Source organism: Manis pentadactyla, chromosome 2 (genome assembly GCF_030020395.1).
Source record: "Manis pentadactyla isolate mManPen7 chromosome 2, mManPen7.hap1, whole genome shotgun sequence".
Taxonomy (NCBI): Eukaryota; Metazoa; Chordata; class Mammalia; order Pholidota; family Manidae; genus Manis; species Manis pentadactyla.
The window spans coordinates 45,726,049-45,739,685 of NC_080020.1; the positions used below are offsets into that span (position 1 = coordinate 45,726,049).

At 47.5% G+C, this 13,637-nt stretch overlaps 1 protein-coding gene across 1 annotated transcript in view; it reads right to left on the reverse strand.

The window, feature by feature from the left end:
* SH3PXD2B (SH3 and PX domains 2B) overlaps positions 1–13,637 on the reverse strand; it is a 101,810-nt gene that overhangs the window by 17,591 nt on the left and 70,582 nt on the right. The window contains exons 7-9 of the mRNA XM_057491795.1: positions 8,706–8,840; positions 5,081–5,185; positions 783–900 (exon numbers count right to left, since the gene is read on the reverse strand). Coding sequence (XP_057347778.1) covers positions 783–900; positions 5,081–5,185; positions 8,706–8,840 — 358 coding nt within the window. The remainder of the gene's footprint in view (positions 1–782; positions 901–5,080; positions 5,186–8,705; positions 8,841–13,637) is intronic.

Genomic DNA, 13,637 nt, shown 5'->3' on the forward strand with positions numbered 1-13,637 from the left:
CGTCACCACCCTGCCCTGTAACTGTTTATGAACCTGGCTTCAGGGCCTGTTGGTGTGAACTATAGCCTTTCTCCAGAGGAGATTCTTACTGTGTGTTTGTTGAATGAATGAATGAAGTGCCACACACTCAGCCCCATGTGAGTAGCCCCAGCTCTCTACCTCACATCACAGTGCAGACCTCAGGCTTCCTCTCTTGTTCTAATTTCTTAGTCACAAGCCTGCCTCCTAGGGTAACCAAGAAGGGAGTTCCCAGGGCTTCCGTTACTAAAACTGGAGAAGCCAGAGGCAGACTTGGATGAACTGGCTGCCCACCTCCTTATGCGGTTCTGATTTCATCACATAGGTGAAAGAGCTATCTTTGAAAGCTGGTCTCCTGCTTTTACTACTTGGGCTCTGAGAGACGAGGGCAAATTACCAGCTCCAGGATGAGTTATAGTCCATGTGGCATTATGCATCATATCGGTTTCAGGGTAGGACTGGAGTGGGAAATCACTCACACAGGGTCACTCTGCATCTGGCTGCTCGTTATGAGAAACATCTGGAGGTAGAGACTAGTCTTGCTCATGGAGTTATGGCTGTCCGCGGTTTGGAAAGGGTTTTGCTTATTATTTATTTTTAGAGAAGGATATGGGTAGGGATGGAGGCCAAACAGCCCAGAGGAGAAGTGCCTTTTTATGGCTCACTGAAACCATAGCCCATCCACCTGCAGTCACTGTGCAATCACAAACCTCTGTGCAGCCAGAGACCACATGACCTGAAACCCACCCAGCGGCACTGGGTACCTGATCTTCCACCAGCCTTCCAGGTTCTTCTGGATGACCTCTACCACGGCCCCTCTCTCCAGGTTCATTTCATCTTGATCATGAGCTGTATATGGGTAAATGACTGTGTACTTTTCCTCTGCAGGGAAAAAAGGAGGCTGGAATAAGTCAAAGACACTGAAAGTCCTGGGATGCTAATGGCCAAGGATGTGATTCATGAGATCACTTTGCCCACTGGAGGGAAAGATTTCCTCCAGAGTTTTCTGCCCTCCCCTGCTCCCCTCTCTTAGCCCTGGATGACCCTGCACAAGCAGCAACAAGACAAAGGACAAAGGTCAGGTCCCAGCCCCTCTGAAATCCCTCAGCATCATACATTCACCATCACCATCCTCAAATCTCAGCTTCAAGGTTACCGTCCTTGATTTTGCTTTATGCGATGTTCTGAGCTATGGCATCAAGCTTATTTTTTCTCCATACCAGGAATTAGCCTCTAACACACCATATAATTTACTTATTTATTGTGTTTCATATCTTTTTGCTCTGTTAGAGTATGAATGTCACAGAGACAGGGATTTGTGTCTCTCTAGTTCTTTCCGTGTCTCCAGCATTGTGCATGGTGCTAGGAATACTAAATGACTGTTTAGTAAATTAGTCAACTTTTAGTAAATGAAGACACCCCAAAGGTCTGGCAGGAGCCAACCTGCTCACAGGGTTAAATCATCTATGGCTCCTCTGCAGTTCTTGCACGTAGAATGGTCAGAGATGAGCTGGATTTGACAGCAGACAGTTTCAGGCCAAAATCACTACTGAGAAGGAGACAGTTAGCAATGTTCATTACCTAGCTGGTAACTGATCCTCATTTTTCATTAATTATTGTCAAGCCCCTCGATCCAACCATGCCTGAAGCTGCACTTATTTTTTATATTTTATTTGTTTATTTTGAGATATAACTGACATATAACATTGTATTAGTTTTAGGTTCATAAAAATGACTTGATATATATACATACATATACATGAATTACATATATATATTAATAATGAATATATATGTTTATATATATACATTTATGTATATATCAATGATTGGGTAATTCAGTTTTCATTAATGTGACTGGGGTGCCTTCTGCTCCACTCTTTGTGGTTCCCAGCTCCCACCCCACAAAGTTATGGGGCTATCCTTTGGTCCCACCCTCTTCCCAGAGAGCTGCCTGCAGCTGTGTGCCTCCCAAAGAGCCCCCAGAGGCCCAGCCTCTGCTGGTAGCATTGCTCATTGTCACACTCTGGCAGGGCCCTCCAGAGAACAAAGGATAGCTCCCAGGCCCAAAGCTGTCAGCAGTGACTGCTGAGACAGAGAATGGGTGAGTGTCCCGGCAGAGCCTGGGGAGGAGAGGAGAGGGCTTTCCTGTTTAGATTATATTCCAGCCCCCAGGGAGTGACCAAGCCAGCTGTGGACTGGTGTGCATGCCTAGTGTGTCGGAGCTGACTCTCTCTTTGGGTAAACACCACAGGCTCTCTGTGGCCTGCCCAGCTGGTGTAGAGGGAGGCAGAAAACACACATTTATGTATTTATTGATCTAGCCCACTGACCTGCTCAGTGGGGGCTGAACTGCTTTAAGAGCACATTTCCTGTGCACAGCAGAGCCAGCTGGGTGAGGTGCGGGTGCTGTTAGGGGTTCAGGGGATAGATAATTCAGCCCCATGGATACACATCAGTTGTTTGGCTGAGTGGGAAGGGGTGCTGCCTGGGTCCTAGACTAAGTGTAATCAGTCCTACAGGCCCTGGACTCCTGGGGCCCACACCCTTCAGCTGAATCACACAGGGAGATTCTCCAGCACCCAGCGGCTCCCTAGGCTCCATGGGGACACTCAGTGATACCTAACGAAGCTTAAGATGTGAGACCTTGTAGACTGCATGGTGGGTGCCTGCTCACACTGCCTGTTTAGCATCCAGCTGCCCTTCCTGTGGGGACACTACCAGCCTCCATCTACATGGTTTGGGCAAGGCTGACCTCAGCAGTGCCTGGAGGGAGAGGGGAGTGTGCATTACCCTGGCTTGGCCACAGTGCTGAGCCCCTGGCTGACATGACTGGGTCAGGACTGGCATATGGCCCTAGGGGGTTAGCTGGAATTAATCCTGGGATGTGTGTTGAAGGAGAAGCATTTCCTTCAGTGGGTGTCCCTGAAGGGTGCAGGAACTGCTGTCATCACAAGAGAATGGTGCCAGCAAGAAAGAAACAGAGCAGAGGTCGGGAGAGTGAGTTCCAGGTCCTGACTATAGTTTCAAACCCCTAGATCCAGCCATGCTTGAAGTTAGCCCTACTCTGAACTTCTCAGTGATATGAGCCTACACTTTCCTTTTTGCTTAAGCCAGTTTGCTGTGGGTGTTTTCCCTTGCAACTTGTCTGATGAAAGAAACAGGTCATGGGCTCAGCATTATAGAGGCCCTCAGGCATCATTTTTTAACCTGGAAAACTTTAGAGCCCCTGGCCAAGTAATAACCCAGGCTCCCTCCTCCCAAACCTACATGCCAACACATACACAGTACAGACAAGGTCACTGTTTCTCACATGCACAGGCACAGGAAGTCCCAGGGCAGGAAGGCACATGCAGATGCTCCAAACACTGAATTGGGGAAGAAAGCTCCGAGGTAGGCACCTTGACGCCAGCTGATGGCATACAAGTCCCCCAGAGTCCGGCGGCGGCCCACAGGCTGGGGCAAAGACCAGTACCTCCATGAGACTGGATGGGGCAGCATGTAGCGGTGAAGGGCAGAAGGCAGAGGTGAGAAGGAAGCAATTCCAGTGTCTGGAGGCAAAATGGGTACCAAGTGCACGTTCCCATTTAGGAGCAATTATTTCTGAGTCTATGCCAAGCCCCAGGTGTCTTAGAAAGACCAAGTTCCTACATATTAACCTTGAACTTGAGTGAAACGGCATCCAGTAGACACAATTCTATCACTATCACAATTATAAAGATGCCTTAGACAAGCCCTTGTGGCAGGAGGAAGAAAAATGTACAAACCCTTAGGAAAATGTGGTCTCTCTCCCATCTAGCTGTGTGACATGGGGCAAGTGTCTCTATCTTTCTGGGCCTGTTTCATCATCCATAAAATGGGGATAATAATCAGTCCGTCACAGAGGCATGCCCACAGTGGTCATCATTAACTGTCTAAGGGTGCTATAGGTTCCACACAGAATCCTACAACCACTGAGATGATTGTTTAGTATGCCTATGTTAGCCCAGCCCCCAGGGCCTGCTGGACCCTACAACACAGAGAAAACCAACAGGTGTTCTCCTGTGAGGGCTGCTGGCTGCAATAAAACTAAGTGCAAAACCACAGTCACTTTTTCTGCTAACCTTTAAGCATAGAAATATCCCCTTTCTTCTCACCGTCTTTTCTGATAAATATATACTTAAAGTGGCTTTGTGCTTTCTCAAACTTGTCAATTGAAAGCCCCAAATATTCAACCCTAGGTAAGGTAAAGCTATAAAATTAACCATTCCTAGTTATTTGTTGTGTTAGGTTCTCTGCCAAGTGCTTTTCATGTGGGATCTCATTTCATTTTTTAAAAATCCCACGATGTAGACATCATCATTTTCATTTTCAGAGGGGGAAGCTGAGGCACACAACAGCTATGCCATTGGGCCCAGACCGCTCACCAGTGAGCAGCACAGGTGAGACTCAGATTCAAGTGTGTCTGACTCTAAAACCCTTCTGTTTATTAGCAGAGATGAACTCATACTCTAGGTTTAGGAATGCTTCTCAGAAAGGGAGTTGCTTGGGCCTTAGTATTTCTGGCATCACAGGAACCACCCTTCAGGACACCTGTAGGGAAATTTCTCCAGGACACAGAAGCATGTGTGGCTAAGTGGAGAGGATCAGCCCTACACCTGACACCCAGTCAGGGCCACTACTCCAACAGAGAAAGCAGAGATCTTTACAGATGACTTCGGATGTCTCACAAATGAGCCGGATAAAGCCCCAGCATCTTGGCCATCAGAAAATTTAAGGGAGGGACAGTGAGGTGTTAACAGCAATCAGGCAGGGGTCCTCCTGGGGTCCCCTGTTGGTGTTAGGGCCCCAGCTCTGGCCAGGTTTGCCTGGGCTGAGTCCTAAGGGCCCCCTACGAAGTGATGGGATTGCTGTCAGTCCCAACCCCAGGCCTGGTTTCTGTCCCTGGGCCAGAGAATCTGAGCCAGTGAGCCCCAGAGACTCACAGCAGAGACTGAGGGAAGGGCCTGTGGGAGGAGGACCCCATACAGGCAACAGCCAGCAGAGGTCTCCCAGCAAGCCTGAGGCTCAAGCTCCTTCCTACCTTCTTCAGACTGTAGAGAAAACTCATCCTGTACACCATCCTGCCCTTCGAGGCAGGTCGCAGGGACCCAGCCTTGCTCTTCAGCAGTGCTGACGAACCACCAACCTGGGAAAGTGAGCAGTGCAGACTGATGTTAGCTGGGTCAGGAGTGAGGCCTGGGGGTCAGAATACAGTAATATATTCAGCCACTAGATGAGGCAATGCTCAGAGTATGGCTGCAAAGTCACCATTTTATTGGTGGAACACAACTACCCATGTGAGCTGATGGCTAACTGCTAAAGACCGGCCAACAAGAAACCCGGGACGGATTTCATCCTGAATGATGAGAGCAAAGTACGGAGCTTCCTTCACTGAGGTATGCAGGGCACTAATCATTTGACTTGCACTGTCTGATATAATCTTCATATAGTCACCCCCATTGCACAATGAGGAAACTGAGGCTCCAAGAGATGAACCGTCTTGTCCAAGTTCACACAGCCTATGGCACAGCTTCAGTGTGCACTCAGGGCTGTCTGATGCTGAAGCCACTGCCCTAATAACTTAGCTGAGACACTGACTTTGCATTGGTTCATGCCAGGGTAAAGCTGGCTGCGGATGTAACTGCTCGAGAGGCCTCTAACACTCAGACTCAGATTCAGGCCTTGCCCCTGGAGAGCAAGGTCTCGCGTGGGGCCTGGGGCAGGCAGAATAATGACTCACCAAAGATGTCCACGCCCTAGTCCTTGGAACCTGTGAATATGTTAGGTTACATGGGCAAAGAGGCATTACAATTGTAGACAGGATTAAGGATGCAAATCAGCTGAGCTTCAAATGGCACTTGTCGTGGATTACCTGGGCAGGCCCAGCACAATCCGAGGGAGGCAGAAGGAAGAGAGGTGGCTATGAGAGACAGACACAGACAGGCACAACAGTGCTGACTTTAAGGACGGAGGAAGGAGCCAAAAGCCAAGGGAGGCAGGCGGCTTCTTCAAACTGGAAAAGGCAAAGGAGCAGATCCTCTCCAGAACCTGCAGAAGGCTACGCAGTCCTGCCAATGCTTTGATTTGAGCCCAGTGGGACTCATTTTGGATTTCTGACCTACAGAATGTGCAATATGAAATTGTGTTGTGTCAAGCCAGTAGGTTTGTAGTAATCTGTTATAGAAGCAATAGGAAATTAACACAGGGCACAACTACTCTACACAATATAAATGGAAAAACAGGATCTGCTCCCCAAGATCACTCACCTCCAAGCCCTGGAGACCCCAAGGAGAAGAGAAGGACTGAGCAAGTATCCTGGGCTTAGAGGGAGGCCTTTGCTTTTGAGCTCCCTGAAGTGGAAGCCACCTTCTACTTTAATCAACGGGATATTTCTTTCAAAATACATGTTTTGGTGGCTGGGAGAATGTGTGTGTGCGTGTGTGCGCGTGTGTGTGTGTGTGTGTGTGCGTGCGTGTGTGTGTGTAGGATAAGGGAACTGTCCCAACAGCAATGACTTACCAGACCATCTCAGCACTTCACATCTACTACTGATGGACTGGATCCTCACAACAGCCTTATGGACTGGGTACTCTTACCACTGCACTTTACAGATTAGGAAGCCGAGGCTAAAAGAGGGGCAGTGACTTGACCAAGGTCACAAAGAAAGTGGCAGGGCCAGGATTCAGGCCCAGGGCTGTCCAGCTTCACAGACTCAGCTCCCAGCCATCTGCACTAATGCCTCGTGCATTGCGAGAGGGAGAGTAAATAGGTATGGGCATGGTTTGGAAGCAGATAATTTGCCAGTCTCACAAAATTTAAAATATATGTACCTTATGGTCTAGTTATCCCACTTTTCAGTATCTAACCTAAAGAAACACTCACTGATGTGCACCCAAATATCCTAGAGAAAAACATGGCTTATTTGGGTCAAAGAGTATGCAGGTGTTAAAAGAAGAGCTAAGTGTTGAGTGAAAAAAGCATGTTGTAGATCAAACTGTATAAAATGATACCACTGGGGTAAAAAACTACAAAACTACACACAGAATATGTGTATGCATGTGTGTATCTATGACTATATATGTATACATATATATGCACATACACACATGTACACTCCATGTACCTACCCATACACACACGCACACACATACACACATGGACATAGATGTGTATGTATACATAATTATCAAGGATTCATACCAAACTGACAAAAGGGCTATCTGGAGTTTGGAAAGGGAACTAGGGTTGAAGCTAGTGGGAAATAAAGATTTCATTAATGTTTTAAGAAGAACATAATCATATATTACTTGGGTAAGTAAAATATAATTATAAAAAAATGTTGCCAGTTTGTGGGCCTCTTGAAGATTTGACCACCTTCCCCCTTTTTTCCTGCTGCCCTCTGGACATACCATGCCTGTCTATAACTCCCCGTCCTGTGTACATAATTCCTACTCTTCTCTTGGCAATGCATTCTTCCGGACCCCACTCTAGTGGGTGGCCCAGAGGAGCAGGCACTCCCTTCTTTAGACCCCATGGAATGGCCTAGCCATGCCCATAATCTGCATATGCTCATTCTCAGGAATTAAAGCCACATGGACTTGGGGCCAGCCAGAATTGGTTTAGAAGTCCAGCTCAGCAACCGGTTGTGAGATCTAGGGTGAGTGACTGACTGAGTCACTTGGGGTCTTGGTTTCTTCAGCTGTGAAGCAGGGGTACCAATGGTTGCATTGAGCAATTAAGGAATTTTGGTTGGCTAATGCTGACCTTATGACTAATGGTAACATGATTCATGCTGCTGGAAGCATAGCCTTTCCCCTATTTTTGGACCCTAACTAGCCATTGGGGTAGCATAGAGATTGGCCTGCTAATGATATTATAAGCCAATGTCATATTATAGCCACAACAAAGTGAGAGGGCTCAGGTCACCTAATCCTGGAGAGGATCTACTCATCCCGTGCTTCCTGTTCTTTGCCTTCAATGGTGCCAATGGCTGCACTGTGGCTAAGGAGGGCAAAAGGGAGGGAAACCCACATTTTTGAGCACCTATTGTGTGCCAGGCACAGGGTTAGATGCGTTTTATGTAGCATCTCACTTAGTCCTTACAACAGCTCCTTGGAGCAGCTTTCTGTACCTTGCAGATGAGGGAACTGAAGGCCAGAGATGAAGCAATCTGGACTGCTGTGAAATGCAGAGTTTCAACAGAAACCCAGGCTTGGTGTCTCGATCAAACCACATCCTGTCCAGACTTGGCCAGTCTATGTGACCAGTGTTCCCTGTGATGGCAGGAGGACTAGGGGACAGGTGGTGTGTCCATCCCACCAGAGCCCACAGCTGATGGAGTCTTATGAAGACTCTTAAGAGTAATGAGAGGCAAATCAACAAAGCAACTCTACAGTGGAATGCTGGACTCTGCCTCCAAGAGCTTTTAAACCAGAAGGAATGCTCACAAAACGTGAACCTCAGTGACCCACCAGGATTCCTGTGAGGTGCGACCAAGAGGGACGTCTGACCACTGTGATCCAATAGGGGTAGCTCTCTAAGAGGCAGTCAGCCAGATCTAGGAACTGACCAGCCCATATTGGCTATTATGGTTTCTGTTTCCAGGGTCTCCTGTCCTGGGGTTTGTGACAGTGTAGGGCAGGGAGGAGGTGGTCTAGGTCCCCTACCTGACTCGTTCTTCTCAATGATGTCCACCACTTGCCCCACGCTGAGGCTGATCTCCGAGCTCTCCTGCTTTTGGTAGTCTGCCACCACCACATACTGGTCCAGGACCATGGGGTCCACCGAGGTCAGGTCGCCTCCTGTGGATACAAAAAACTATTAGATATCACATCTGGTCACCACCCACATGTGAAGGAGCAGCAGCCAGGGGAGTAGGGACATTCCAAATTGAGAAAGGAACTGTTAGAAGACTCGACTCAAATCTGTCCTTCCTTCATTTGTTCACGCAACTACAAAATTACCAAATGACTGTTCTATGTAGGCACTGTGCTAGGAACTGGGGATTCAGAGTTGGTTAAGATATGGTACCTTCCCTGAAGAAGCTGATAGCCCAATGAAGTTTATTCATTCATTCACATCACATCCATCATCTACCTACCTAACCAAACATCCATTCATCAACCATTCATCCATCCACCAATCCATCCATCCAAAATCACTGATCTATTAATTCATCAAGTCACCATTGATACTGGAGACACTCTATTAGGTGCTGGGGGTACTAAAGTGAAAGTAACAGATATGACTCCCAGCCTCAAGTAACTTAATCTAGCTGGGGAGACAGACACATAAAAGGAGTATATATAATCACTAAGTATACAGGCTAATATGAGTATCAGTTTTTGACAGATGTGTTGCTGGAAACAACCAGGATGCCAGGCAAAGAATGAATGAGAAAGGGGATTCTGTATTAAGTGGGTGGTCAGCAAGACTTCCCAGGGGGTGACATAAAGCAGAGACCTGAGATGAGGAGTCATGAGAATGGAGAAAGCACAGTGCAGGCAGACTCTGAGATGGGAAAGCACCTAGAGCTTCCTAGGCCTGGAAGGAAGCCAGGGTGGCTGAAGCACAGTGAGTGAGGAGAGAGCAATCCTGCAGGAGGTTGCACAGGTAGACAGGGGACACAGCAGGCAGGGCCTTGCTGGGCCAGCAGAAGAAGTTTGGATGTTTCTTAACCCTGAAGTAGAATGCCATTAAAGGGCTTTAAGAAGGGAATGACAAGTGAAAGTTAATGTCTTTAAAAGATAGTTCTGGCTGATACATGGAGAATGGATTAGAGGCTGGCAAGAAAGCGGGAGACCAGATGGAGGTCATGGAGTCATGAGACAAGAGATGATGGTGGCTTTGGACCGGGCATGGCAGAGGGAAGAGAAGAGAGCACACAGATGCTTCAGGATCGGCTGGTTCCACAGGATGCAGTGGGGATGGTGCCCTGCAGTTGTGCGGCCCTGGTTAAGTACTAAGACATACAGGCATACCTCATTTTATTGTTCTTTGCTTTATAGATATTGCAATTTTTACCAATGGAAGGTTTGCAAACCCTGCATTGAGCAAGTCTATCAGTACCATTTTTCCACCAGCATTTCTCATTTTGTGTCTCTGTGTCACATTTTGGTAATTCTTGCAACATTTCAAATGTCTCATTATTAATTACACTTGTTACGGTGATCTGGAATCAGGGATTATGACCTGCTGAAAGCTCAGATGGTCAGCATTTTTTAGCAATAAAGGATTTTTAAAGGTATGCACATTGCCTTTTTCAACATAATGCTGTTACACACTTAATAGACTAGAGTATAGCATAAACATAACTTTAATATGCACTGGGAAATAAAAAAATTCATTTGGCTCACTTTATTTTGGTATTTGTTTTATTATAGTGGTTTGGAACCAAACTCACAATATCCTCAAGGTATTTCTGTATCTGATAAATAAATGAAAAGGTATCACAGAATGTGGGTGATATAAAGGGACATCTGAGTCCAGAGACCCCAAGAGAAGGTGACAGAATTTTTGGAACAGCAGGCTGAATGTGGTGGGAGGGCAGCCTGAAATTTGTGGCCACAGGGCCCTGATTTTCTGAAGGTCTTGATTCAAAACATTCCCTTCTGTTTCCATAACTGAAATCTCCAGGAAACCCCCACATCTCCACACACACCCAGTAGTGGAGTAGTGTCAGAGAGCCAGCTCAGACTGAGTCGATCTTGCATATATCTTCCCAACCCTACAGGGTGGTCTCTTGTTGGTAGCTTGAAACTGGCCATGGTGGGAGTATTTACACCATGGACATTGGCTAATGCTACAAAGCAGGGCTTTACATCAGAGAGCGGTTGTGAAGTATTTATTAGCACATCATTGTACGCCAGCTTCTGGCATTCAGAACAGCACAAGGGCCCTTTGTTAGAACATGTGCTCTGAATTTCTGGGGTGGAAAACCAGAACATGGCAATCGTGTTTGGGTGAAGGGTCACTGCTGCTTGGCACTGTGGTATTTCTGGCCATTCACTCTTCCCAGGCGAGGGCAATGGAGGGACCCAGGGCAACCTTGCCACTTGAACCCTGGGTGGAGAAAGCATGAGAACAGAGAAGGAGAGGGTATGAAAGAGACAGAAGAGATAGGATGAAGGTTCAGAAGGTTGGGAGGGAAGTTGCCCCACATGAATGCCTATTAGCGGCTATAGAAACTGTGTCAATACAATGACCATGGAAGGTAGGTATTGCCATCCCCATTTTCCAGACAAGAAAAAAGAGGTTCAGAGATATCAAGTGACTTTTCTTGGATCCCACAGCTGGTTGATGACAAAGCCTGACTTGAACCAGGTCCACCTTGCTCAAAGGCTCTCCAGGGTGGTGGGGCTTGGCAGTGGATGAGTGAGGGAAGAAAAGATGATAGGGAAGGAAGGCGGTCTGAGGCCTGCTTGCTTTCCTTTCCCAAGGGGCCCCATGACCACCCAAGGGCTGGTCAGGCGGAGTCTTATACCTTTGTGTGTCTCAGAGCTGTCTCCATTACTGCCAGCCCTCTCTTCCTCCATCACCTCCCCTAACACCAAGCACCAAGCCACAGGGCTGACTTCCTCCGAGTCTCAAGTGTGGGGTCCAAGTCCAAGGCAGTCTGGCCACTGGAGCAGTCAATGCCTTCCAGTGGCCTGAGAGAGGCTGTCCCCTCCCGGCCTCCCCCACCAGACAGTAAGCTTCTGAGGCCAGAGGTCTTGACTGTCTCTGTAACCAGCAGGCGCTGTGCTCCTAAGTCACTATCCTGTGAATGAGTGATGCACACTGGCTGGCAGGAGGTTCTTGGCTACTTGTCCTGGTCCCTGCAAGCTGGCGACACTTTCCCCAGTGAATGCAAAAGATAGAAACCAGAGTCTAGTTTTTGCCCCAGGATACAGCTTGCCTTAGGACTCAGAGAACCCCAGGAATTCAGCTACCTTCTGGTTTGGACCTCAGCTGGGCTGTACACAGGTAACTGTGCTTCCCTGCATCTCAACTGGACAGAGAGGACTGGAGAGAGGAGAAAAGCACAGGCTCCACAGCCAGGCCAGAACCCAGGTCACGCCTGCTGCCCAGGTTAATGCTTAAAGAGACAGGCCCAGGTCTTCCAGGCAGGTGGTCAGCAGGCACTGGTGTCAGAGAGTGGCTATGGGGACTTCCACAGAGCCACAGGTCTGCTGCAGACGGACCTTCTTTCTGGCACTCCATCACCTCACTTCACCCACAACCTCACTGAGCCACATCCTCTGCACCAGTGTCTGAGAGGCTTCTCTGGGACCAGGGGAGGCAGGAAGACACCTGTAACTGGTCCCTATCTGCCCCTACAGTCTGTCCTTCCTACTGCAGCCAGAATGCTAAAAAGTGCTAATATAATCGTGCTGTTCACTGCTAGGCATCTACTACAACTTCCAGTGCCCTCAGATTCTCCACAATCTGGACTCTGCTTGCTTTTATAGCCTTGTCTTATTCCTTGACCTTCACTCAGCTTTAGATGATTTCCTACCTCAAGGAAAAATTCAAATACTTTTCTTCACAGCACCTGTAACACTTTGTTTTGTTCGCACATCTATCTTTTCCACCAGATTGAGACTACTTTCCACATCTAGTTTACCTTTGCTTTTTCTTGGAACCTGAAGCACTGCTAGGCACACAATAGGTGCTTAATAAACATGGAATGAATAACTGTGTCTTAGCACAGAAGCTCAATGGACGTTTGTTGAGTGAATGAACAAGGATGAATGGAGACTTCTAGAAATGCTTTCTGTGCTGCATGGCTCCAGGCCTTTAGGGAGCACACAGTGCTTACAGTTACCAGTAGGCACCTATCCATCTTATGGGCAACTAGTCTTTCCTGCCTACAAGTGGAGACAGAGGTTTTGGTTAAGTCAAGGTCCAGTTAAGTCAGGTGACTCTGTCCAAAATGTTAATTGTTGCACTCAGTTTAACAACTGATAGTGGCACAGCTGTACCACATAAAATTTTCAGGACTCTGATTAATAGGCTGATTCATTAATTTCTGTACCAACTCTCCTAGCCAGGTTGCCAGTGGGATTTGGGTAATGATGAGCAGTGACAGAATCAGGCCTTCATGAACTCACTGAGAATGAGAATGAGACACAAAGCCAGGAAATGAGGAGGGCAGGAAGCAAGGTTTAGGACTCTGGGCTGGCATGAGCAGATCAGGTACTAGCACCTCCTCCATGACTTGCTCAGGAGTGGGGTCTGAATCTTATAGCTCTTTCTTCTTCTATGACAGTAGCTTTTAGACTGTAGTTCCCTGTCATTAAATGATTCAGAAGAGGGTGCATGGGATGTTTTCAGCACCAGTTCTTTCAGAGCAGGCTGCCTTCATTTTACCCAAAACACTCAACTTATCAAAACCTGGTTTGTTTATTTATTCTACCAGGATTCTCAAACGAGGCTTCAGGCCATTTAGGTGTTGGGCAGAGACACCTACTGGTGGACTGTAATATTGCAGCCAAGCTCTATAATGCATAGTAATTGCAATACCTATTAGTTGATGCAGGTAGCTAAGTTCTGGGGGCTGCAAATGTGAAATCAAAGTATTCTTAGGTAAGGAATGTCATTCTTGTGGTCCAGAGGGA